At 43.8% G+C, this 25,767-nt stretch overlaps 2 protein-coding genes across 3 annotated transcripts in view; one reads left to right on the plus strand and one right to left on the minus strand.

The window, feature by feature from the left end:
- Positions 1 to 284: 284 nt before the first annotated feature.
- ZNHIT3 (zinc finger HIT-type containing 3) overlaps positions 285 to 25,767 on the minus strand; it is a 29,512-nt gene continuing 4,029 nt past the window's right edge. Inside the window, exons 3-5 of one of the 2 annotated variants that reach the window (XM_077295465.1) lie at positions 21,557 to 21,625; positions 10,439 to 10,501; positions 285 to 561 (exon numbers count right to left, since the gene is read on the minus strand). In XM_077295465.1, coding sequence (XP_077151580.1) covers positions 371 to 561; positions 10,439 to 10,501; positions 21,557 to 21,625 — 323 coding nt within the window. In that variant the 3' untranslated portion in view covers positions 285 to 370. The remainder of the gene's footprint in view (positions 562 to 10,438; positions 10,502 to 21,556; positions 21,626 to 25,767) is intronic. The other variant, XM_077295466.1, reaches the window with a different exon arrangement.
- Positions 15,170 to 17,831, plus strand: LOC143815823 (uncharacterized). The gene is made up of 6 exons (XM_077295463.1): positions 15,170 to 15,288; positions 15,384 to 15,443; positions 15,532 to 15,600; positions 15,830 to 16,055; positions 16,279 to 16,438; positions 16,517 to 17,831. Exons 1-6 carry the CDS (start codon positions 15,226 to 15,228, stop codon positions 17,106 to 17,108), a joined length of 1,170 nt encoding a protein of 389 aa, XP_077151578.1. The 5' UTR covers positions 15,170 to 15,225; the 3' UTR covers positions 17,109 to 17,831.

A 25,767-nucleotide genomic window follows, 5' to 3' on the forward strand; every position in this document is an offset into this window, starting at 1 on the left:
GTGGCCGGGCCATATACTACGTGGCCGGGCCATATACTACGTGGGCTGTGCAATATACTACGTGGACATGCATATTCTAGAATACCCGATGCGTTAGAATCGGGCCACCATCTAGTGAGGGAATAAGGCCTCTTAGCATTGTTTTAATGCGTATCAGCGGATGTTAGGTTAAAATGAAGATAACGCAGCCAAACCTAAACCACCTCAACAGAAAACGAACATAAACCAGAAAATTTTTTTTTCTTCAGCTGTAAATTTCACAAAGTGTTAGGAAACAAATTGCATGCTTTTTACGTAAATTTGCAGGTTCAATGTTTATTAAATAAAAAGACATCTGTACAAAAAAAATGACAACTCAAAAATTAACAAATCACTTTGAGAAAAGGTTTTCTTTTTCCTCTACATCTACAAGGGACAGACACTTGTCAGCAAACTCCACAAACAATGGCTCTTGCATATACTGTTTTAATGCTTCATCTTTATTCTCTGTCTGGTCAAGGGTCACAAGCAGCTGCCGCAGATGTACGTTCAGTAATAAACTGTTCAGCTCTTCTGATAAGCCTGGAAAATATAAACACAATTCATTAGACTGCCTGACAGGTGAAAGGCTTCAGTGCACAGTGAATGATCTATGCCATACATGTCAAACTATGGCACCCAGGGTGATAACTGGTCAGCGCCACCTGCATCCCAGATGCGATACAGTTGAAAGCAATGATGGAACTGTGTGGAGGACTGAGTGGGGCCCATTATACTGTGTAGGGAAGACAGTTGGGACATCATACTGTGTTGGAGTCCCCATACTTTGCTGGAGGGTTTGAGGGGGATACAGTACAGTAATCATGCCGTGCCTGTGGATGAAATCACTGTGGGTGTATCCTACTGTGTTTGGGGGTCACTTTTGTTGGCGTCATACTTTATGATGGCTCAGTGGTTAGCGCTGCAGCGCTGGGGTCCTGGATTCAAATCCCACCAAGGACATCTGCAAGGAGTTTGTATATTATGACCATGTTTGTGCAGGTTTTCTCCGGATACGGTTTCCTCTCACACTCCAAAAGACACACTGATAGGGAAATTAGATTGTGAGCCTCAATGGGAACAGCGATGATAGTGTATGTAAAGCGCTACGGAATATGATAGCGCTATATAAGCAAAGCATAAATAATAAAAGGTAACAGGAGAAAATGGACCATACAATTTGTTGCGCGATTTCTCCTGAGTACTCCCATACAACCTATGTGGCGTAAACTACTGTTTGGGCACATGGCAGGGCTGGGAAGGGAAGGAGCGCCAATTGAATTCTGGAGCACAATTTTGGCTGGACGCAATGTCACAGTTGAAGAGCGCCTGACATGCCAAAACAGCAGAAACCCCCACAAGTGACCCCACATTTTGGAAACTACACCTCTTGAGGAATTAATCTACCAGTGCAGTGAGCATTTTTAACCCTCCAGTGATTCACAGAATTGTACAACATTGGACTGAGTCAATGGAAAGTGACCACGCTAAAAAGTTGCTTTGGCACCAATTTTTCTTTTATTTTTCAAAAGGGATAATAGGTGAAAATGAACGGTATAGTTTATTTATTTTCACACAATTTCTACTGAGTGTGCCAATACCCCATATGTGGTCAAAAACTACCGTATATACTTGAGTATAAGCCGAGATTTTCAGCCCAAAAATATGGGCTGAAAGTGCCCCTATCGGCTTATACTCTAGTCATGGTCGGCAGGTGAGGGGGAGCGACGACGGTCACATACTCACCTGCTCCTGGCGCTCCTGATGCGGTCCATGTGTGTCCCATGGTCTCCGGCAGCTTCTTCCCCAGTTCAGCGGTCACATGGTATCGCTCACTAAAGTAATGAATATGGACTCCACTCCCATAGGGGTGGAGCCGCATATTCATTACTGTTATGAGCGGTACCATGTGACCGCTGAACAGGGGAAGAAGCTGCCAGCTCCTGGAGACCATCTGTCCAGGAGAAACTGCCAGAGACCACGCCGGGAGCAGGTGAGTATTTCATATTCACCTTTCCTCATTCCAGCGCCGCTCAGTCTTCCGCGTCCTCTGCAGTGACTGTTCAGGTCAGAGGGCGCGATGACTTAGTGTGCACGCCGCCCTCTGCCTGAACAGTCACTGCGGAGAGACGGGACGCTGAGGAGCAGCGGGCAGCGATGAGAGGAGAGTCTTTTTTTTTTTTTTTTATTGCAGCAGCAGCATTATATGTGGCACGTTGTTATATGGAGCATCTATGGCGCCATAATGAACTGCATGGAGCGTTATATGTGGCACATTGTTATATGGAGCATCTTATGGGGCCATAATCAAAATTTGTGCAGCATCATATGGGGCATATTATAATATGGAGCATCTTATGGGGCCCATCATTAAAATTTATGGAGCATTATATGAGGCGTATTTTGTATGGAGCATCTTATGGGGCCATAATCAGAATTTGTGCAGCATCATATGGGGCATATTTTAATATGGAGCATCTTATGGAGCCCATCATAAATTTTATGGAGCATTATATGAGGTGTATTTTGTATGGAGCATCTTATGGGGCCCATCATGAACTGTATGGAGCATTAATATGGGGCACATTGTTATATGGAGCATCTTATGGGGCCATAATGAACTGCATGGAGCATTATATGTGGCACATTGCTATATGGAGCATCTATGGGGCCATAATGAACTGCATGGAGCATTACATGTGGCACATTATTATATGGAGCATCTTATGGGGCCATAATGAACTGTATGGAGCATTATATGTGGCACATTGTTATCTTATGGGGCCATAATCAGAATGTGTGCAGCATTATATGGGCCAAATATACGTATGGAGCATCTTATGGGGCCATAATCGGCATTTGTGCAGCATTATATGGGGCATATTTTAATATGGAGCATCTTATGGGGCCCATCATAAGTTTTAGGGAGCATTATATGAGGCGTATTTTGTATGGAGCATCTTATGGCCCATCATGAACTGGATGGAGCATTATATGGGGCTCCTGATTCAATATGGATATTCAAAAACACTTAACCTACTGATGTTTCAATTAATTTTACTTTATTGGTATTTATTTTTATTTTTGACATTTACCAGTAGCTGCTGCATTTTCCACCCTAGGCTTATACTCGAGTCAATAAGTTTTCCCAGTTTTTTGTTGCAAAATTAGGGGGGGAAGAAGCGCCATATTGGAGTTCAGATGTTGCTGGAATTGTTTGAGAGTCCCAAGTCACATTGGCAGAGCCCCTGAGGTGCCAGAACCACAGACATCCCCATAATTGATCCAATTTTACAAACTACAGCTCTCCATGAATCCATTAGGAGTACAGGGAGCATGTATACACCACAAAATTTTATACCATTGGGCGGTGAAGAATGACAGCAGAGTGCACACTCGGAAGCCAGGCTCACTACAGAGCTTGCGGCCAGAAGGTAGAGGAGGGAGAGCTGCGCGGCAGAGTCTGTAGAGCCGCCTGGCCCATGACTCTGCCGCCCACGTCCCTCGGACGGCGGCTCCAACACCCGAAGGCCGGCATATAGGCGCTCTGCCTGTTCTTCCAGTTCCGGGACGGGAGTAGGCAAGTATGAAAAAATAAACTCTTCAACCCACCCGGGTCTCAGCATAAGAGTTCCCGTCACGACAGGAAACCCAACTGAAGCGGGGAGAGAGGTACAGCCCTTTTATTTCAGTAGGTTTCCTGTCCTAGCTGGGCAGATGCCTCTCTCAAGTGTGCTGTCAAGGGTGAAGGGAAAAGACATAGCACCTCTTCTATGCACGAATGGCAAAGTCTTTTATCCCAGGTGACAGGTAACTCTCCCTTACACATGGGGCAACTTCTGTGTTTGGTTTTAGCCAAACTCTTTCCTCCCTGAATAATGAAAGAAAGGGTACCCAATTACAGGGTGTACTTTCACGAAGATCACTCACCAATCAGACGCAGCCGCGATCACCGGTTTTGGAGGAGGAATAGGGTCCATTGAAGGGCCTTTTGAGGCCGGAGACTTGTCTAGAGGTTCTGCTGTGCTGGAAAGTGTACTCTGCTTGCTTGAAGAATCATGCTGCCTTCTTTTTTTCTTTTTGGCTGTTGCTGCTGCGGCCGTGGCTGTCCTGCTCCTCCATCCTACAGGGGACCACTGGCTGCAGGAAGCGTCTCACCCCCGCTCCCTTCTATTTGAATTTAGGCGCCAGGCATCCCCTGTACTACTTCTGGTTTCAAAGCAGAAGCGACCCCCGCTCGCTTCGTCGGGGTGGAGGAGGGGGGGGGGGGGGGGTTTGAGGCTGCAGCGCATCCTAGAATGCACAGATCAAACATCCGGGAGCCCAGCACAGGGAATAGCTTCCCCCCTCCCAGCCGTGGCAGGTGCATCGCAGCTGCCTGTATTGGTCTGGCCAGGCCTGGACATCATCTCTTCAATCTTCAGGTACGCCATACTGAAGGTGACGTCACCGCTGTGCTCTACTTTACTGCCGGTGCTGATACATTCAGTGCAGGAAGCTCTGAGCAGCAGCGCGTAACCCTGTGGATGCCGGGGGACGTGACAGACATCAGAAGGTGAGTATGTACTGTTTTATTTTTTACTTTTACAATGGTAACCAGGGTAAATATCGGGTTACTAAGCGCGGCCCTGCCGAAGTCGTTCCCCTGATCGTTGGTCGCTGGAGAGAGCTGTGTGTGACAGCTCCCCAGCGACCTAAACAGCGACGCTGCAGCGATCGGCTCGTTGTCTATATCGCTTCAGCGTCGCTGAGTGTGACGGTACCTTTAGTCTGATCTGGTTCTCCTTGTCTGTGGCTTCCTTCCCTTTTGTGTCTTTTTGTTTTCTCAGTCTGCTTATGCTCCGCACTCTTGCGGCTCTGCCTGCTCTGTACCTTTGTGGCTTTACCTCTGCTCTGCACTCCTGCGGTTCTGCTCCGTTCTACCCTGCTTAGCTTCTGCTGCTGCAGTAATCTCTTGCTGCAGCTCCTCTCCACATTCCTTGTGGCTCCGCTCTGCTTCTGCAGAAATCTCTTGCTGCAGCTCCTCTCCGCATTCCTTGCGGTTCTGCTCTGCTGAGCTTTTGTTGCTACGCTATCTCTTGCTGCTCTTCCGCTCCTATCTGCAGCCTTGCACTTCTCTTCCTGTGTGAACAGGTCCCAACCTATTCCTTCATTCTCCTTTCCTTCTGGCTTGTTTCCTTACCTGCACCTCCAGTGTGAACAGGTCCCAACCTGTTCCTTCATACACCACACCAACCAGCCCTGTGTTCTCTGCCGTGCCTGCCAGCCCTGTGTTCTCTGCCGTGCCTGCCAGCCCTGTGTTCTCTGCCGCGCCTGCCAGCCCTGTGTTCTCTGCCGCGCCTGCCAGCCCTGTGTTCTCTGCCGCGCCTGCCAGCCCTGTGTTCTCTGCCGCGCCTGCCAGCCCTGTGTTCTCTGCCGCGCCTGCCAGCCCTGTGTTCTCTGCCGCGCCTGCCAGCCCTGTGTTCTCTGCCGCGCCTGCCAGCCCTGTGTTCTCTGCCGCGCCTGCCAGCCCTGTGTTCTCTGCCGCGCCTGCCAGCCCTGTGTTCTCTGCCGCGCCTGCCAGCCCTGTGTTCTCTGCCGCGCCTGCCAGCCCTGTGTTCTCTGCCGCGCCTGCCAGCCCTGTGTTCTCTGCCGCGCCTGCCAGCCCTGTGTTCTCTGCCGCGCCTGCCAGCCCTGTGTTCTCTGCCGCGCCTGCCAGCCCTGTGTTCTCTGCCGCGCCTGCCAGCCCTGTGTTCTCTGCCGCGCCTGCCAGCCCTGTGTTCTCTGCCGCGCCTGCCAGCCCTGTGTTCTCTGCCGTGGCTGCCTACTAGTCTGAGTTTCAGCTGTGCTCTTCTGCCAGTCCTGCCTGATGCCCGCACCTGTCCTAGTGTTCCTGTTCTCCAAGTGGGATCAGTAGCCACAGCCAGACATCACCCTGGAGTAGCACCTGGCAGCTGCCTGCTGCACAAGCCTGACCTCACCATCAGAGGCTCCAGTGAAAACCCAGGCAGCTGTCAGTCACGCCCCTTCCAGGGTAGTCTGGTTTGTGGCACAGTGGGGCCACAAACTCCCGAGCTCACGCCCACCAGTCAGGGCGTGAGCGTGACACCGTGTTTCTGAAACTGATAAGAATTTCTTCCAAATCCTGACGTAAATGTTTCTTGTAGAGTCTTTTCTACTTTTAAGTAATGTATTTACCAGGTCCCGAGAAAAATCCCTCCCCCTTAGTAACGACCTTTCAAATTCCATGGCACTAGTTGTAAATTGGCCACTCGTGGATGGAGGATTGGCCCCTGGGAGAGATTTGGTATTTCTGGAAGAATCCATGGCTGGGAAATGGACATCTTCCTCAGCCAAGGAAACCATGATCTTCTGGGCCAGAACGGGGCTATCAGGATTATTCGGGCACAGTCTTCCCGTCTTTTCCTCAGAACTATTGGGATTAAGTTCAGAGGGGGAAATGCATAGGCGAGATTGAAGTGCCATGGAATTAGAAGAGCGTCTACCACATACGGACTGTCTCTGGGGTTTAAGGAGCAGAATCGATGCAGCTTTGTTTTCTCGGTTGGCAAAGAGATCTATGTCTGTACATCCCCACAATTGTATGATCTGATTGAAGATGGATGAGATTAGTATCCAATCTCCCTGTCTGAGTTGGTTGAGGCTTAGATAGTCGGCCATGATATTGTTCTTCCTTTTTATGTGAAGAGCCGTGAGTGATAGTAGATTATTTTCGGCCATCTGAAAAATACGATCCGCGACATCCATTAATGAACTGGACCGAGTACCTCCTTGATGGTTAATGTAGGCTACGGTTACCTAGTTGTCGGAGAAAAGTCTGACGTGCCGACCCTGTAGGGGTATAAGAAAACCACTTAAAGCGCGTTCTACCGCTAATAACTCCTTTAGATTGGATGACAAACTCTGTTCGGATTGGGACCACAGCCCCTGGACCCAACTACTTTCCAAGTGTGCCCCCCATCCCCTGGGGCTAGCATCTGTAGTTAAATTTGGTACGTGCGTCCACCAATGCAGTGATTGAATGGATTCAACAGACAATGAAAATTTACTATCAAGATGAGCTTTTAGGCGACGGGAATTCTGTAAAACGTCCCACTGTAGTGTTCTAGTATGATATTGAGCCCAGAGAATCGCCGGAATACACGAACCCAATAGTGACATCGTCCCTCTTACAGAAACTGATGGATTATCAATCATTCTGGTCACTAGTCGCTAGATACCATCCACTTTTGAATCCGGTAGACGACACTCCTGCCAACTGGAGTCTATGGTAAGACCCAGAAACTCCTGAACTTTTAAAGGCTGTAAACGAGATTTTTTTAAATTTATAATCCACCCCAAATTTGTGTAACATGGATGTCTCCTTCTCCAATTGAATTTTTGCAATGTGACTCTGAATGTCCCACAATCAAGAAGTCATCTAGGTAGGGAACTATTAATATGTCCTGTTTGTGAAGGTGTGCCATAACTTCTACCATGACTTTAGTAAAAACCCGGGGTGCAACCGCGACTCCGAAGGGTAGTGCACGATATTGTAAGTGCTGTACTGAGCCGTTTAGTGAAACCGCCAAACTAAGAAACTGTTGGTGATCTACGTGTATCGGGACATGATAATAGGCTTCTTTTAGATCTAGGACAACTATGAAGCAATTGTTAAAGAGAAGTTTTATTGCCATCTTTAAAGATTCCATTTTAAAAGACTAGACCAGCAAAAATTTATTCAGGCCTTTCAAATTAATGATGGTACGAAAAGATCAGTCAGGTTTTTGACCAGAAAGAGAGGGGAATAGAACCCTTTACCTCTTTGTAACACGGGCACTTTAATCAGAACCCCTTTTTTCTGAAGTTCCTGAACTTCCGACTCTAGTGCCAATTGTTCTGCAGAAGAACGAATGGGTGTTAAAGTAAACGTATCATGAGGAATCCGTTGGAACTCAAACTTTAGGCCAGTTTCAATGACGCTAAGAATCCATGGACTGTTGGAAATTTGTAACCAGGCAGGATAGAAGGCTGAAAGCCTACCCCCTACCTGGTCCGGCAGTCATTGAGGTTTTTTATAGTCCCGAGAGGTATTAAACATATATCCTCTACCTTTCCTTCTATTACTATCATATCTGGGTCTTTCTCTATTCGACCTTCTGCGGCTAAACTATCCTTTATTGTAATCCCGCCTATAAGAGGGCCTTCCTAGGTAAGGGAACTGTTTATTATCGCCCGCCTTTTCTAATAGTTCATCAAGAACTGGTCCAAATAAATGTGCCCCTTCACATGGAATGCTACACAGTTTTGATCTGGCTTGCAAATCTCCTGGCCAACATTTAATATATAGAGCTCTACGGGCTGCATTAGAAAGGGCTGAAGATCTGGCGGCTAATTTAATAGAATCTGCCGATGTCTGACAGAAAAGCTGCTGCCTCCTGAATTATAGGCATGGAGGATAGAATCTCATTCCTGGGAGCCTTATTTTTGAGTTGATCCTCTAAGCGGTCAAGCGACACCATCAGTGACAGTGCTGTGCAAGTGGCTGCAATTGCTGGTCTTAGGAATCCTGCTGATGTTTCCCAAGCCCCTTTCAGGAAAACGTCAGCCTTCCTATCTAGCGGATCTTTTAGATTTCCTAGATCTTCAAACGGAAGAGAGGTCCTTTTACACGCCTTGGCCACTTGCTGCGTCCAGTTTCGGAGCCTTGTCCCATGAATACGAAACTTCCTCCTCGAATGGATATCTTCTCTTAAATGCCGATGGAAGCGAACCTTTCCTTTTGGGTTTTTTCCACTCCCTTGTAATCAATGTATTTATCTTATCAACCACTGGAAAAGACCTTCGGGATTTTCGATCTAGGCCTTTAAACATAATGTCCTGCATGGAGCATTCCGATTAGGTCTCCTTGATCCCCATTGTGTTTACCGCTTTAACAAGACGTTAACTGTCTAGCGGCAAGCAGGAGTGACCGGAGTCGGTCTCTATGGATGAAGAGGATGACGGAAAGGAATCAGACCTCAGTTTACCCCAGTCTGAACCCAAATCCGAAACTGGGGACCTAATATGCTTGCTTCTCCTGACATCCATTTTCTGGGACATGGATTTAATAGAACCTTTAACTTCCTGTCTAACCATATCCCTTATAGTGGAAGTAAGGTCAGTGGCTTCTTCCTCAATTAAGCGTTGTATGCAGGGTTTACATAGCTTTCTGTCATGGCCATCTGGGAGTGCTTCCCCACATTCGGTGCACTCCCTATGTTTGGCTTTGGCGGAACATTTTCTCCCCTAACAAGGAGAGAGGGAATATAAGGAGGAACAGGAAATCACTAAGTGAACTTTCACGTAGATCACTTACCCAAACGTGCAGTGATTGGTACCGTAATCAGTGGGGGGGGGGTCCTTCCTAGCCGGCGATGTTTTACGGCTTGAGTACTTGCTCTGCCTTGATTTTTTGATATTCTTGTCTCCACCAGCGCGACTACTGCCACTAGATCGCCGCTGGGATATAATTCGAGGCTCCTCAATGGGCTGAATCTGCTGCTGCTTGTCAAGCAGTGGTGCACCCTGCTAAGGCGACTCCATCATCACAATGAATCAGAAGCATTCAGCAGTCGTCAGACTCCTCATTAAATACCCCCAAGGTACCGCCCCCTGATGGGGGTCAGCAGGCTCCAGGTGATCTGCCTGGTACCATGTTTAACTGTTGGAGTGCCTCCCCCAGGGCCGCGCCCCGGACCGACCGTAAACAGGCTTCCGCCCCTCCGAAGGCCCATCCGCAAACCTGCCCCCACAGCATAATCGCCGGGTACCTGGATCAGGTGCGGACGCGATAGTGACGTCATCGGCCGGCGCAGTCCCGCCACACCGCATCATCCGAACACGCCCCTTCCGGTCGTGACCGCGGTGCACATCATCGCCAGGCCGCGGACAGACCCCGGGAGGACCCCTGGGCATGGCCACAGCAGAGGACCCCATATACTCACCTGGTACCTGACGGCTCCATACCTGAAGGTCACACAGCATAGAGGCCATCAGCCAAGCAGGAGAAGATGAACACACGTATGACTGAAAGCAGATGGCTCCCAAGAGAAATAAAGGCAAGTTCTCCTAGGTGCCACGCATTCAATTCAGTGGCTGACCTGACAGATTCCCTTTAAAATTTACTAGGGCCACATTCAAATGTAATGGAAAAAACTTAAGATGAATTTAGTGAACTCTTAGAGGATTTCACCTCTTGCATCGAGTGAAACCAATGCAAAATTTAAGAAAAAAAATACAATCTTTAATACAGGGTGTGCTGGAAATTAGAACATTCATAGCATACATATTCCATGTATAAAAAAATAAAAAAATTGAAGTCTAAAATATTTGTTAACCAATTTTTTTAAGAAATAATCTACACTAAATGGTGCCAAAATAAGAAAATAACACACATTACCCAGCAATGTTAGCTTTTGCAAAGGGACAGCGTCTGTCTCATCATTTTCATCAGATGAATTAACTAAGAAAAAGAAAATGCCTTAACTTCCTCATACTAAAATATACTTAACACATACATCATACATCATATTTAACTATACACACATATCTTCAGCTGCATCTACAGTACTATATAATTGTCTAAGTGTCACTTCCGTCTGTCACAGATATTCATTGGTCGCGGCCTCTGTCTGTCATGGAAATCCAAGTCGCTGATTGGTCGTGGCAAAACGCCCACGACCATTGCCACGACCAACCAGCGACGGCCATAGTCTGGCATGAAAATGGCCGCTGCTGTACTGCCCTGCAGTCAGCGCTGAGCGCTCACACAGAGTTAATGCCAGCGTTAACGGACCGCGGTGTAACGCACTCCGTTAACACAGCTATTAACCCTGTGTGACCAACTTTTTACTATTGATGCTGCGTATGCAGCATCAATAGTAAAAAGATCTAATGTTACAAATAATAATAATAGTAAAAAAAAAAGGTTATTCTCACCATCCGACGTCGCGCGCTGTCCTCGGCAGTGCAAGCGGCAGGATCCGGTACCAAGGATGCTATGCGAGAAGGACCTGCCATGACGTCACGGTCATGTGACCGCGACATCATCACAGGTCCTGCGCTCATACCAACCCTGGGACCGGAAGCTGCCGCGTGCACCGCACACAGGCGCCAAGACTTCAAGGGGCCTTCGGAAGGTGAGTATGTTTATTTTTTATTTTAAGTCTTTTTTAACCACGCATATAGTGCCCACATTGCTATATACTATGTGGGCTTTGTTACATACTGCGTAGGCTCTGTTATATACTACATCCCTGTGCTATATACTAAGTAGCTGGACAATATACAACGTGACTGTGCAATATGCAACGTGCTCTGTTATATACTACGTAGCTGTGCAATATACTATGTGATTGTGTCGGTTCTGTTATATACTACGTCGACTGTGCAATATACTACGTGGCTCTATTATATACTACGTGGCTGTGTAATATACTACATGCCTCTACAATATACTACGTGGCTCTGCTATATACTACGTCGCTGACCAATATACTGCATAGCTGTGCAATACACTACATAGCTGTGCAATACACTACGTGGCTGTGCAATATACGTGCCTCTACAATATACTACGTGGCTCTGCTATATACTACGTCGCTGACTAATATACTGCATAGCTGTGCGATACACTACGTGACTTATATACTACGTGGCTGTGCAATATACTACGTGGCTATGTTATATACTACATGGCTCTGCTATATACTACATGGCTCTGCTATATACTACGTGGCTGACCAATATACTACGTGCCTGTGCAATACACTACGTGGCTATGTTATATACTACGTAGCTATGTTATATGCTACGTTGGTTGTGTTATATACTACGTCACTGTGCAATATAGTACGTAGCCTGTGCTACGGGCCACCATCTAGTTGGATATAAAAGTCTTCACACCCCTGGTAAAATGCCAAGATTTTGCCATGTAAATAAATCATCACCTTTAACCCCTTAAGGACCAGTAGTATTTCAGTTTTAGCGTTTCCATTTTTTGCTCCTCTTCTTCCCACGGCCATAATTTATTTTTCCGTCAACATGGCCATGTGAGAGCTTGTTTTTTGCAGGGCGAGTTGTACTTTTAAATGACACCTCTGATCTTACCATATCATGTACTAGAAAATGGGAAAAAAATTCCAAATGCGGTGAAATTGCAATTCCACAATTGTTTTTGGGATTTTTTTTTTTACCATGTCCACTAAATGATAACACTGACCTGCCCTTATGATTCTCCAGGTCATTATGAGTTCATGGACACCAAAAAGGTTCTTTTTTTATGTAAGGAGTGAAAAAAAAATCCAAAGTTCGCAAAAAAAAAAAAGTTGCCATTTCCAAGACACGTAGTGTCTCTATATTTTGGGATCTCGGGTTGGGCGAGGGCTTTTTCTGTGCTCAGACCTTCAGCTTTTATTGACATTATGGTGTGTCTTTTGATCACCTGTTATTGCAATGTCGCAGTGACCAAAAAATAATTCTGGCATTCTGATATTTTTCTCTCAATATGCCATTTACCGATTGGATTATTTTTTTATATTGATAGATCAGGCGATTCTAAAATCGGCGATACCAAATATGTGTATGTTTCATTTTTTTTTATTGATTTATTTTGAATGGGGCGAAAGAGGGGTGATTTGAACTTTCATATTTTTAAAACCATTTTTTTTTTTTTACTTGCTTCAATAGTCTCCACGGGAGACTAGAAACTGCGATCATCCGATCACTTGTGCTACATAGAGCAGGGCTGCAGCCCTGCCCTTTGTAGCCGATATGCTCACTTGCTAAGAGCGCCGACCACTGGGCGGCGCTCAAAGCTATGCAGCTATGACATCCACAGGGGTCTCCTGCTGAAAAAGAAATCGGCAACAGCCATAGCCAGCTCATTAATCAGACTATCAGGAGATTGTACTGAAAATTCCGGGACATATTAAAGACTCAAGAGAAGTTTTAAAGACATTCAATAATCGGAAATGGAATAATAATTCAGCGTGGCTCAGCTGTGATGTTGTATCTTTGTATACAAGTATACCGCATGAAGTAGCAATGAAAGCCCTACAATATCATCTTACAGATTATGGGCAAAACTCCCAAGATCTAATTGATTTTGCATTACAGGTCATCTTTTTTTTGATGAAGCATAATATTTTTGCATTTGACAATGAGATATATGTTCAAAAGTCGGGAGTCCCAATGGGGGCTAAATACTCGCCATCTTTGGCTAACTTGATGATGGCCTATTGGGAGCAGAAATTCATATATTCTGAAAATAACCCCTATATTGATCACATCTCCTGGTATGGCAGATACATCGATGACACCCTCATAATTTGGGGGGGCGATGTGTCTGCCATACCAGGATTTGTTGATTATATCAATAATAATGATTTTGGTATTAAATTTACTTACATTTGGGATTTACAACAAATTTAGTTTTTGGATCTTGATCTATGCGGTATAGCTGAGGAAATCATCATCAGCAAAACGCATGTTAAAGCAATAAGTGGGAACACTATTCTACACGCAGCCAGTAATCATCCAGCACACACAATAAAATCTATACCTGTGGGGGAACTTACTAGACTCAAGCGAAATTGCAGTAAGGAAGAGGACAAAGTGAGAGAATTTGGGGAACTTAAAAAGAAACTTAGAGCTCGAAATTATCCTAATTGGTCATTAAATAGAGCCATAGAAATAGTGAACCAAAAATGTAGACAAGAATTATTGACACCCCAAATAAAAAATGCTCTTGATAAAAACAAAAAGAAACATAATGTCAAACCTTATGTGTGTCTACAATTTAGCTCACAATTTACCCAAATCAAAAAAAATCATTAACAAAAGAATACCAATCCTGTATGAGGATTCTATCCTCACGGATATTCTAAAAGACGGAATAAACGTAGTAGCCAGAAGAGGCCACACCATTGGTGACATAATCTCACCCAACTCAATTGCCTCTAAACCCACATCGAATACATGGCTTGAGTGCAAGGGTTTTTTTAAATGCGGCACCACAGCATGTAGTACGTGTGCAGATTTCCCATTTAGGTAGCACTTTTCAGAATTCCGAAAGGGATAAAAAATATAACATTAACAATTTTATTAACTGCCATACAAAAAATGTTGTATACAAAATTGACTGTTCAGTATGTCATTTATCATACATAGGCTGCACAACGCGCAAATTAAAGACGCGCATCACAGAACATCTTAGGCTAGGTTCACATTGCGCTAGGTGAGTCCGTCTAACGGACACGTTTTTAAGTAGTGAAAACGCAATATAACGCACATACTAACGCGCCCATAGACTTGCATTGTCTGACGCCTCGTGACGCATGCCAAATTTGGCATGCGTTAGTCACATAACGTTTTTTTCTGACGGACCTTGGAACGCGGCTTGCAGCGTTTTTGGGTCCGGCCAAGCTAACGCAATACTAACGGAAGCGTTAATTCTGCCATTGATGTCTATTGCAAACGCAGCCAGACGCAAATCTTGATAAATTTCAAAAAAGAACCATACGTTTTAATAGCGTTTGAGGGATGTCCATGTGGTCATGTGACAGGAAACAGGATTTCGGCCATCCTGAGGCCTGCTGCACACCAGAGAAAAAGTGTCTTGCAAAAGATCACAGGAAATGTAAGTACATTTGTATATATATATATAGATATATATATACTAGATGGTGGCCCGATAATGCATTGGGTATTCTAGAATATGCATGTCCACGTAGTATATTGCCCAGCCATGTAGCATGTAGTATATTGCCCAGCTACGTAGTATATTGCCCAGTGACGTAGTATACATCACAGAGCCACGTAGTGTATTGCACAGTGAAGTAGTATACAGCACCCAGCGACGTAGTATACAGAACCCAGTCACGTAGTATATTGCACAGCGACGTTTGTCACAGTACCCTGTGTGAGCGGTGAGCAGAGGGGTGTATGCGGGCGCCGGGCAGTGAGTGCGGGGCGGCCCTTTTTTTTCTGACTGTGCGCGTCGCTGATTGGCCGCGGCAGCCATGACAGGCAGCTGCCGAGGCCAATCAGCGAATTAATACCGTGACAGAAGGACAGAAAGACGGAAGTTCCCTAGACAATTATATAGTAGATATCTCTGTATACATCATGGGAGTCTGTATTGTACGACGGATGTGTGTGTACTAAAAATGTATTGCTTTGTTGCAGATGTCGGATAGTGAGGGAAGCAGCAGCAGCAGCAGCGTGTCTGCGGTTTTTTCTTCTCAGTCGGTAGGCTTGCACTTTAAAAAACCACTAAAATTTGTGTGAAAATTCAGTGTATTAAGCTATATATATATGTATAATCATGTTTCTATTGCAAATAGGAGTCTTCGGAGCCCGAGGCTGCTAGGCCCCCCCCAAAAAAACAGGCAAAACCAACAAAGGTACATAGCAGACATTTTTAAGTTTTTGCAAACATAAATTTATTGATCAAAGAAATGTAATTTTTTTTTCCATTTACATACACAATAGGTTGTGGCACACGGAGGACACAAGAGGAAGAAGGTTCCTCGCCGTCTGTCGTCTCCACAACTGCCAGTGGTAAATATAAAACTAGAAATGTATCTACAATCTATCTATTCACTTTCTATCTGCTATATCTATAAACTATCTATCCACTATCTCTCTCTCTCTATCTTTCGCTGTATCTATCTATGTATCTATCTATCTATGTATCTAGCTATGTATCTATCTATCTCTGTATCTATCTATCTATCTCTGTATCTATCTATAATTGAACCTTTCAACATTACGCTTTGTGTTTACATAGTCCAAGTCAGCGAGCCAAAAAAAAAAAAGGATTGTGGTTGATGAAGAGCCGTTGACCATTCACAATGAGACACTGATCAACCTTGTGGAAGCCAACCCCTCAATATGGGACCAAAGCGACAGCTCCCACCATGACATAGTAAAGAACCGGAAGTTGTGGGATCAAATTATCTCTCACTTCGATCCTCGATACATGGAGAAGTCGTCAACCTCAAAGAAAAAAATTGGTAAATATTGGTGATGTTAAATTGTCTACTATCTATCTCTGAACTATCAACTACCTATACACTAAACTATATCTCTATCATCTATAATTACTATCTATCAACTATCTATCTACTAGCTATATATCAACTATCTTAACTAACTATACACAATTTTTAAACTATCAAAATAAGAACTGTCTACTAATATATATATATATTTTTTACCTTTTTTTAAAAATTACAGCGGATGCGGTCCATACCCGTTGGAAATCAATAAGGGACCGCTTTGTCCGTGACTACCGGAATAGTCAAAATCCACCAAGTGGATCAGGTGCCAAACGGGTGACCCCGTATGTGCATTACGAGCAATTGCTCTTTCTTCAAAAAACAGTGTCTCAGCGCTCGTAAGTACAAATTAGTCTGCGTGCGAGACAAAATTGTTTAAAAATTAAAGCTAAATATATATTTTTTTTTGGTTCCAGCACGATATGCAGTACCGCCGCGCCTAGACAGGCAGAAGAACTGGAGCCATCTCCACTGGAACCAAGTCAGCTGACGGGCACTGAAGACGTCTCTGTCATCAGCGAGCCACGATCTGGGGAGAGAAGCACTGTGGCTTCAGGTGTGAGTGCCCGGTTGCAATCAGTGCGTGGACGCAAGCGAGCTTCACAAAAAGATGAAGCTGATGCCATTATTGTCGATGGACTTCAGCGGGTTGAGGACATGTGTCGGAGTGAACTGAAAGACCTGAGGCGGGAAATTACCGACTTACAATCTCGCGAGTCTGTATATTCTGCAAATGAGTGGAAGCTACTTTTTTTGTCCTATGTTCCCGTAGCACAAAATATCCCGGCACACAGAAACCTTTTGTTTCGGCAAAGACTGAATGACCTTCTTGAGGAATTTGTGGGACCCCAGGAGCCAGCTCCATCGAGAACCAGAAGCATAGACATGCCGGCCTACAACCCTCAATATAGAGCCCGGTGTGAAACGAGCATGGAACATCAGAGACAAAGTAGCAGTCCATCATACACCTGGGCAGACAATACGCCCGCGCAATACCAGAGTCTGTAGTACAGCTCAGTGTCCCCAGCCAGGTGCAAACTGTGTTTCACGTTCTTTGGTTTATTGTTTTTTTACCACCCAATTTCGTGTGTGTTTTTTTACATCCCTATGGGATATCATATGTAACAAGTTCACAACTGTTCTTTCATAAAAATTCAGAAACTTAAGTAAACTGTTTAAAATCTGATTCTTGTATGACTGTGAACACAACATAACAGTAATGTAACATTTTACAAGACATATTTTACAAGACATATGGGAAATAAAAAAAAAAACAAAAAACAAAAAACACATCAGGACACAGCTTCAGACTTGAAATAAATTTTACACGTGTCTGTCTTGCCATGGAACATGCCCCTCATGTATGAAGTACTGTGCAAATTGGTCACGGATCCTCATTATTTGTGCTGCAGACCGAACAGCAGTAGATTCAATGCTCATGAGGTTCGACTCACATTCATCGGGGTCAACCACCTGGGGTTCATGTCTGGCCACAAAATTATGCAGACAGATGCATGCCTTCACAACACGGTCCACATTTTCTGGTTGCAGTTGCATGCACGTTAGTAGAATTCGCCATTTTAATGTCAAAATCCCAAAGGCGCACTCCACATAACGTCTTGCCCGGCTCAAGCGATAATTAAAAATGCGCTTGGTGGAGTTCAGACTGCGGCTTGAGTACGGTTTGAGGAGATTTTGCCCAAGTTGGAATGCCTCATCACCAACTAAAACAAAGGGCAAACTTGGGTCTTCGGTCCCCGGTAGAGGTCGTGATGAGGGCAAGTTAAAATTGTTGCTATACAAACATCTCCCCATGTTGGAGTCTCTGAAGACTCTTGAATCGTTAGTACGGCCATACGCACCAATATCCACAGCTACAAACCGGTATCTTGCATCCGCAATAGCCATCAAGATTATCGAGAAGTATTTTTTATAATTATAGTACAGGGACCCACTATGCGCTGGTTTCTGAATCCGTATGTGCTTGCCGTCCACGGCACCAATACAATTGGGGAAATTAGCCACATCCTCGAACTGTTGGGAAATCGCTAGCCACATTTCTGATGTTGGGGTTGGTAGCACAAGTGGTTGCAAGTTGTTCCAAATGGCATCACAAGTTTCCCGAACCAGTTGGCAAATTGTTGACTTCCCCAGTCTAAATTGGTAATGCAGTGACGCAAAAGATTCTCCGGTAGCCAGATATCTGTCGGCATTGAAAAAGAAAAAAAAAATGTTTAGGATTTTTAAGGACAACTAAAAGGCTACATAAATAGAATATACAATTGCTAAATGACCATTATGCCCCACGATACCTAGATCTAGTCTTTGTCAATAGAATGAGAAAAAATTTTATAATTACCTCACAGTCACTACTAATCGTTCCTCCGCACAGATGCTTTCACGGAAAGTGCTGCGCTGATGATGTATCTCATCCTTCACATGTGAAAGCAGAACATCAAAGGTCTCAATGGACATCCGTAGATAGCGTTGGAATTTTGAAGGGTGATCCCGAAGCTGAAGATACAGGGTGTGAAAGGCACCATAAGTACTCCGCAAGAAATTCACTTCGTGGATCCAATATCTCCTTTGCGAACTACGCTTTCTCTGGCGAAGTCGCAACCGCATCAAGCGAAATCGAACCAGCTCAGACACAAACATCTTGCTAGCAGAAGTTCACTCAATGCTTTCAAAATGGAGAATGAGTCTGCACCTACACCCCGACGAGGACAAAAGGAGAAAAAAAAAAAAAACTTTATTGACAGTGACAAACGCAGACAAACGGATACATCGCGAACGGACATCAAAATGAGGAAAACGCTGTCAAAAGCGTTAACGCAAGCGTTAACGTGAAGCCGATTTTTCTACAAATTTGATCCTTTTCTGTACATGCGTTTAACGGATCCGTTTAACGCCATGTACTTGACGCAATGTGAACCTAGCCTTAGGGATGCTAGTAGCCGTAATATCACGAACAGAAATATCTCCATGGCATCTAAACATTTTCTAGATAAACATAATGGTGATACCTCAGCCTTTAGAGTCCACGGTATTGAGAAAATTCACTTTCATAGCCGCGGGGGAGACATCAGGAGACGTTTATTAACTAGATTAGCCTTTTGGATTTATAATTTAAATACCAGGTTTCCCGCAGGTTTGAACAAAAGGAACAAAATTTTATTTCACTATTGTTAACAGTTTTATGTGTTTTGAATAATTTTAAAATATTCACATTTACACGTGTTTGTTTTATATAAGAGATCGTAGGACCTTTCACTATATCATGTGATCAGTAAATAGTGTGTGATTGGTCCAGGCATGCTATATATGTTATACTCATTTGATCTATTGCATGTGCATGAGTAAGATCCCAAGGGATCGAAACGCGTTGCCATTTTCTTGTAATTCACCTGTCTCCACTTGTTACCTGTAAGGATTGTCCTTTTAATCATATGTCGGACGAATAAAGAAATTTTTTTACCATCTTATTGGAGCTGGAGTATCTACGATTCCCGTACATCTCAGGTCTCCTGCTGGCCCTGGGTTGTCATGCTGACCCTGGGTTGTCATGCCAACCCATCAGGGACCTGCGGTTATGTGACACGGGCGCTGATGGCAGGAGGAAATGATGCGCTTAACCCCTTCACCCCCGGGCCATTTTCTGTTTTTGCCTCCCCTTCTTGCAAGAGCCGTAACTTATTTATATTTCCATTAATATAGCTGTATGAAGGCTTGGTTTTTGCAGGACGGGTTGTACTTTGAATGGCACCATTGATTTTACCAAATAGTGTACAGGAAAACGGGAAAAAAATTCCAATTGCGGTGAAATAGCAAAAAAAAAAAGGCTGCAATTCCACAATTGTCTTGTGGGGTTTTCTTGTTTTCTTTCTATTTACCATGTTCACTATATGGTAAAATTGACTGGGCAATATGATTCTCCAGGTCAGTACGAGTACGCAGATACCAAACACATACAATTTTTTTTGTTTCATTTTGTTTATATTTAAGTGGTGAAAAAAAAAATTTCTATTATCTATTTTTTTATTTGGCTAGATCTGACATTTCTGAACTAATGTGTATTTTTTGTTTTATTGTCAATGGGGTAAAAAAGCAGTGAACTGAACATTTTTTTCTATTTTTAAAAACTTTTTTTTAACTCTTTAATAGTCTCCTTAGAATTAAAACTGTGATCGTCCAATCACAATCTCCAATGAACGCCGGCCATGCAGTAACAACCACTGATCGACCAAACCGCTGCACGACCAGCTCTACCCTCACCTACTGTATCCTCACCCATCCCTTGTAGATTGTGAGCCCTTGCGGGCAGGGTCCTCTCTCCTCCTGTACCAATTGTGACTTGTATTGTTCAAGATTATTGTACTTGTTTTTATTATGTATACCCCTCACATGTTAAGCGCCTTGGAATAAAGGGCGCTATAATAAATAATAATAATAATGATAGGCACGGGGGTCAGTAGCAGACCTTTGGCTGTCACAACAACACATCGGCACCCCGTGATCACATCGGCACCCCGTGATCACATCAAGGGCGCACTGATGGGAGCGTGGAATACCCCTGTTGGCGAGTGATAAATGCCGCTGTCAATCTCTGACAGCAAGATTTAACAGGTTAACAGCCATGAGTGAAGCACTGCTACACCCGTTGCTGTAAAAGACATGAAGGAATTTAAGAGGGGAATGATTTGTGCAAGGAAAAAAAAGGAATAGAAAAAGACATCTTGTTTCTACATAGAGGAGAGAAAAGAGAACAATTGGTTGGGTAAAAAGTTAAAAACGAGCATAATATGAAGAACTGCAATATATCAAGAAGATAAAAGCTTTGATGGTAGAGTGCTACTTTTAAGATGTAAAATGATGGCATTTTAACACGGAATATGTAGATTTTTCTATATCAACTGCATGTGATAGAAAAGCTCATAATTTATGTTTCCCCCATAAGGAGCAATGGTACACAATGCTGGATCAACACTAATTGGTTATCTTAAACAAATATTCCTGACTAAATGTCTAAAAAAGTGTCTTACACAACTAATATGGGAAAAACGGAGAGAGTCAAGTGGACATAAGTCAGATCCTAGGTTGCCTAGAAATTCCCCAGTCAGCAGATTCCCATACACAGCAGTCTCTGCAGATCCCACTAGGACAGTGTTTCTCAACTCCAGTCCTCAAGACCCCACAACAGGTCATGTTTTCAGGATTTCCTTAGTATTGCACAGGTGATGGAATTAATGCTTGAGCAGGTGACGAAATTATCACCTGTGCAATACTAAGGAAATCCTGAAAACATGACCTGTTGTGGGGTCTTGAGGACTGGAGTTGAGAAACACTGCACTAGAACATGCAGGAGCCCAATAAGGAGAACCTGATGTGCCTATGTGTATGGAAAATTAGAAATTCCTTAAGACACAGAATTAGAATAAATGCATGTAAATTGGCACCTCTTGTTAAGAGAAGATCTGGTACACCAGCCACACTGGATCTGGAGGCTTCTTTTGGAACACATCCTTCTGTAACGCAAAGTTAAAATAATTGTAAATTGTGTGACTTGTAAATCCTTGCACATACTGCTCCACTTTTCTAGTGCCGGAGCCAGGAGGAGGACCGCAAGTAAGTGAAATACATACAGTCACGTGTCGACAAGAAGGACACAGCCAAGCTCAATGCAAATGTACTGAGCGAGGCCTGACAGTTTAGGCAGAATGTAGCTGGAAGTATGCAAATTGGATTTTTGTGGTCACATGACCGCCCACGTCCAGCAACTTGGGGTCCACACAGTGCCCAAGGTCAGACAGCCCCTTTAAATTGTAACAAGGTGATGTATATACAATGGGGAAAAGTAGTATTTGATACACTGCCGAATTTGCAAGCGTGTTTCAAAGTGTAAACGGGTGACAAAATCAATTGCCAAGGGGCCAAGCAAACAAAGCAGAACACGTGTTAAATCACACTCATACATAAAGTGAGGAAGATAAGAATTTGATACACTGCTGAATTTGCAAGTTTTCCCACCTACAAAGAGGTATGTGACCATTACTGTAGGTACACTTCAACTGTGAAACAGAATCTTAAAAAAAAAAAAACATATCCAGGAAATCACATTGTATGATTTGTACATAATTTGCATTTTATTGCATGAAATAACTCTTTGATTCAATCAACGAACAGAACATAATATTTGTACAGAAACCTTTGTCTGCAATTACAGAAGTCAGATGTTTCCTGTAGTTCTTGATCAAGTTTGCAGGGATTTTGGCCCACTCCTCCATACAGATCTTCCCCAGATTTTTTCAGGTTTCGGGGCTGTCGCTGGGCAACATTGAGTTTCACCTCCCTACAAAGATTTTCTATTGGGTTCAGGTCTGCAGATTAGCTAGGCCACTCCAGGACCTTGAAATGCTTCTTACAGAGAAAATCCTTTGTTGCCCTGGCTGTGTGATTCAGGTCATTGTCATGATGGAAGACCCAGCCAAAACCCATCTTCAATGCTCTTACTAAGGGAAGGAGGTCGTTGGCCAAAATCTTGCAATACATGACCCCATCCATCCTCCATTCAATGCGGTGCAGTCATCCTGTCCCCTTTACAGAAAAGCACCCTCAAAATATGATGTTTCCCCCACCATGCTTCACGGTTGGGATGGTGTTCTTGGTGTTGAACTCATCCTTCTTCCTCCAAACACAGCAAGTGGGGGTGATACTAAAAAGTTATATTTTGGTCTCATCTGACCACATGACCTTCTCCCATGTCTCCTCTGGATCATCCAGATGGTCATTGGTAAACGTCAAACGGGAATGGACATGTGCTAGTTTGAGCAGGTGGACGTTGTGTGCCCTGCAGGATTTTAATAAATGACGGTGTAGTGTGTCAGTAACGGTAATGTTTGAGACTGTGGTCCAAGCTCTCTTCAGGTAATTGACCAGGTCCTCCTGTGTAGCAGATTCCTGACCTTTCTCACACTCATCATTACCCCAGCAGCACAGATCTGGCATGGAGTCCCAGACCGAGTAAGATTGACAATCATCTTCTGTTTCTTTCATGCATATCTACAATTTTTCCCTGGTGCCCTTAGACTGATCTTTGGTTTTGGCCATGGTTGAGAGGTTGAAGTGTGATTGAGAGTTCAAAGACGTGCAATAAATACAGGTAATGAGAGCAGAATAAGAGGGCTTCTTAAATAAACAGTAACAGGTCTGTGAGAGAGAATTCTTGCTGGCTGGTAGGTGATCAAAGACTTATTTAATGCAACAAAATGCAATTTAATTACGTAAATCATACAATGAGATTGTGTTTTTTATTTTCATATATTGTGTCTCAGTTGAAGTGTACCTATGAAAAATTACAGACCTCTCCATGCTATGCAGGTGGGAAAACTTGTAAAATAGTCACTTAATGATATATAGAGAATATATATATATATATATATATATATATATATATATATATATATATATATATATATATATATATATATATATAATCATACACAGTATTTTTCTGTATTTTCATGACTATGAATATTGTACATTCACACTGAAGGCATCAAAACTATGAATTAACACATGTGGGATTATATACTTAAAAAAAAAAGTGTGAAACAACTGAAATTATGTCATATTCTATGTTCTTCAAAGTAGCTGCCTTTTGCTTTGATGACTGCTTTGTACACTCTTGGCATTCTCTTGATGAGCTTCAAGAGGTAGTCACCGGGAATGGTCTTCCAAGAATCTTGAATTAATTCCCAGAGATGCTTAGTACTTGTTGGCCCAATTGCCTTCACTCTGCGGTCCAGCTCACCCCAAACCATCTCGATTCGGTTCAGGCCTGGTGGCTGTGGAGGCCAGGTCATCTGGTGTAGCACCCCATCACTCTCCTTCTTGGTCAAACAGCCCTTACACAGCCTGGAGGTGTGTTTGGAGTCATTGTCCTGTTGAAAAATAAATGATGGTCCAACTAAACGCAAACCGGATGGAATAGCATGCCGCTGCAAGATGCTGTGGTAGCCATGCTGGTTCAGTATGCCTTCAATTTTTAAAAAATCCCCAACAGTGTCACCAAAGCACCCCCAAACCATCACACCTCCTCCTCCATGCTTCACGGTGGGAACCAGGAATGTAGAGTCCATCCAATCACCTTTTCTGCGTCGCACAAAGACACGGTGGTTGGAACCAAAGATCTCAAGTTTGGACTCATCAGACCAAAGCACAGATTTCCACTGGTTTAATGTCCATTCCTTGTGTTCTTTAGTCCAAACAAGTCTCTTCTGCTTGTTGCCTGTTCGTAGCAGTGGTTTCCTAGCAGCTATTTTACCATGAAGGTCTGCTGTACAAAGTCTCCTCTTAACAGTTGTTGTAGAGATGTGTCTGCTGCTAGAACTCTGTGTGGCATTGACCTGGTCTCTAATCTGAGCTGCTGTTAACCTGCGATTTCTGAGGCTGGTGACTCGGATAAACTTATCCTCAGAAGCAGAGGTGACTCTTGGTCTTCCTTTCCTGGGGCGGCCCTCATGTGAGCCAGCTCCTTTGTTGCACTTGATGGTTTTTGCCACTGCACTTGGGGACACTTTCAAATTTTCTCAATTTTTTGGACTGACTGACCTTCATTTCTTAAAAGTAATGATGGCCACTCATTTTTCTTTACTTAGCTGCTTTATTAAACCTGACAGTCACCAGGCCTGAACCGAATCGAGATGGTTTGGGGTGAGCTGGACCGCAGAGTGAAGGCAATTGGGCCAACAAGTACTAAGCATCTCTGGGAATTCATTCAAGATTGTTGGAAGACCATTCCCAGTGACTACCTCTTGAAGCTCATCAAGAGAATGCCAAGAGTGTGCAAAGCAGTCACCAAAGCAAAAGGTGGCTACTTTGAAGAACCTAGAATATAAGACATAATTTCAGTTGTTTCACACTTTTTTTGTTAAGTACATAATTCCACATGTGTTAATTCATAGTTTTGATGCCTTCAGTGTGGATGTACAATTTTCATAGTCCTGAAAATATAGTAAAATCTTTAAATGGGAAGGTGTGTCCAAACTTTTGGTCTGTACTGTATACGCACGACTTCCCTGCGGAGAAAGACATGTGATGGGTCTTTCCAGACCATAGTGTGTCTATTTATCTTGCGGAGACGCTCAGTCTCCACAAGATAAATGTCACCCGTACAATGTATTGGGCACGGTGATTCAGCACAGTTCAATGAACACATGTGGAATCACCGGAATTCAAAAGCCGGCAGCGCTTTGGACGCAGCGGACATGTTCTGCGTACAAAGCGCTGCCTGATACTGACCGTGGGCACATACTCCAAGTCTGATGGGCTCAGAAATGTCCTGCAGTTCAGTTAGGGGCTGTGTCCTGGATCACCACTGATTGCTCAAGACACTGGTCGTCTGTGCACTACTCAAGAAGCAGAAGTACTCGGCCCCCACCCGAGCATGTACACAGAATGGAGTATGGAATGGACTTTCTATTGAGCCCATAGACTGCCTGCTCAATCAAGTGAAAGAAGAGCGCAGTACGTGTCACAAGAGTTTTTGCAGGGCGTTTCAGCCCCACCATATGATTAAAGCCATATCTAATAAAATACGAATATATATATATATATATATATATATATATATATATATATATATATATATATATATATATATATATAT

Source organism: Ranitomeya variabilis, chromosome 3, assembly GCF_051348905.1.
Source record: "Ranitomeya variabilis isolate aRanVar5 chromosome 3, aRanVar5.hap1, whole genome shotgun sequence".
In the NCBI taxonomy this organism is placed as follows: Eukaryota; Metazoa; Chordata; class Amphibia; order Anura; family Dendrobatidae; genus Ranitomeya; species Ranitomeya variabilis.

What these genes read in the sequence shown, in the direction of transcription:
- LOC143815823 (XM_077295463.1), top strand. Translation starts at nt 15,226, where the DNA reads ATGTCGGATAGTGAGGGAAGCAGCAGCAGCAGCAGCGTGTCTGCGGTT. An exon ending in AACCTCAAAGAAAAAAATTG is followed by an intron (nt 16,056 to 16,278) that starts GTAAATATTGGT and finishes TAAAAATTACAG; the next exon opens with CGGATGCGGTCCATACCCGT. An exon ending in AAAACAGTGTCTCAGCGCTC is followed by an intron (nt 16,439 to 16,516) that starts GTAAGTACAAAT and finishes TTTTGGTTCCAG; the next exon opens with CACGATATGCAGTACCGCCG.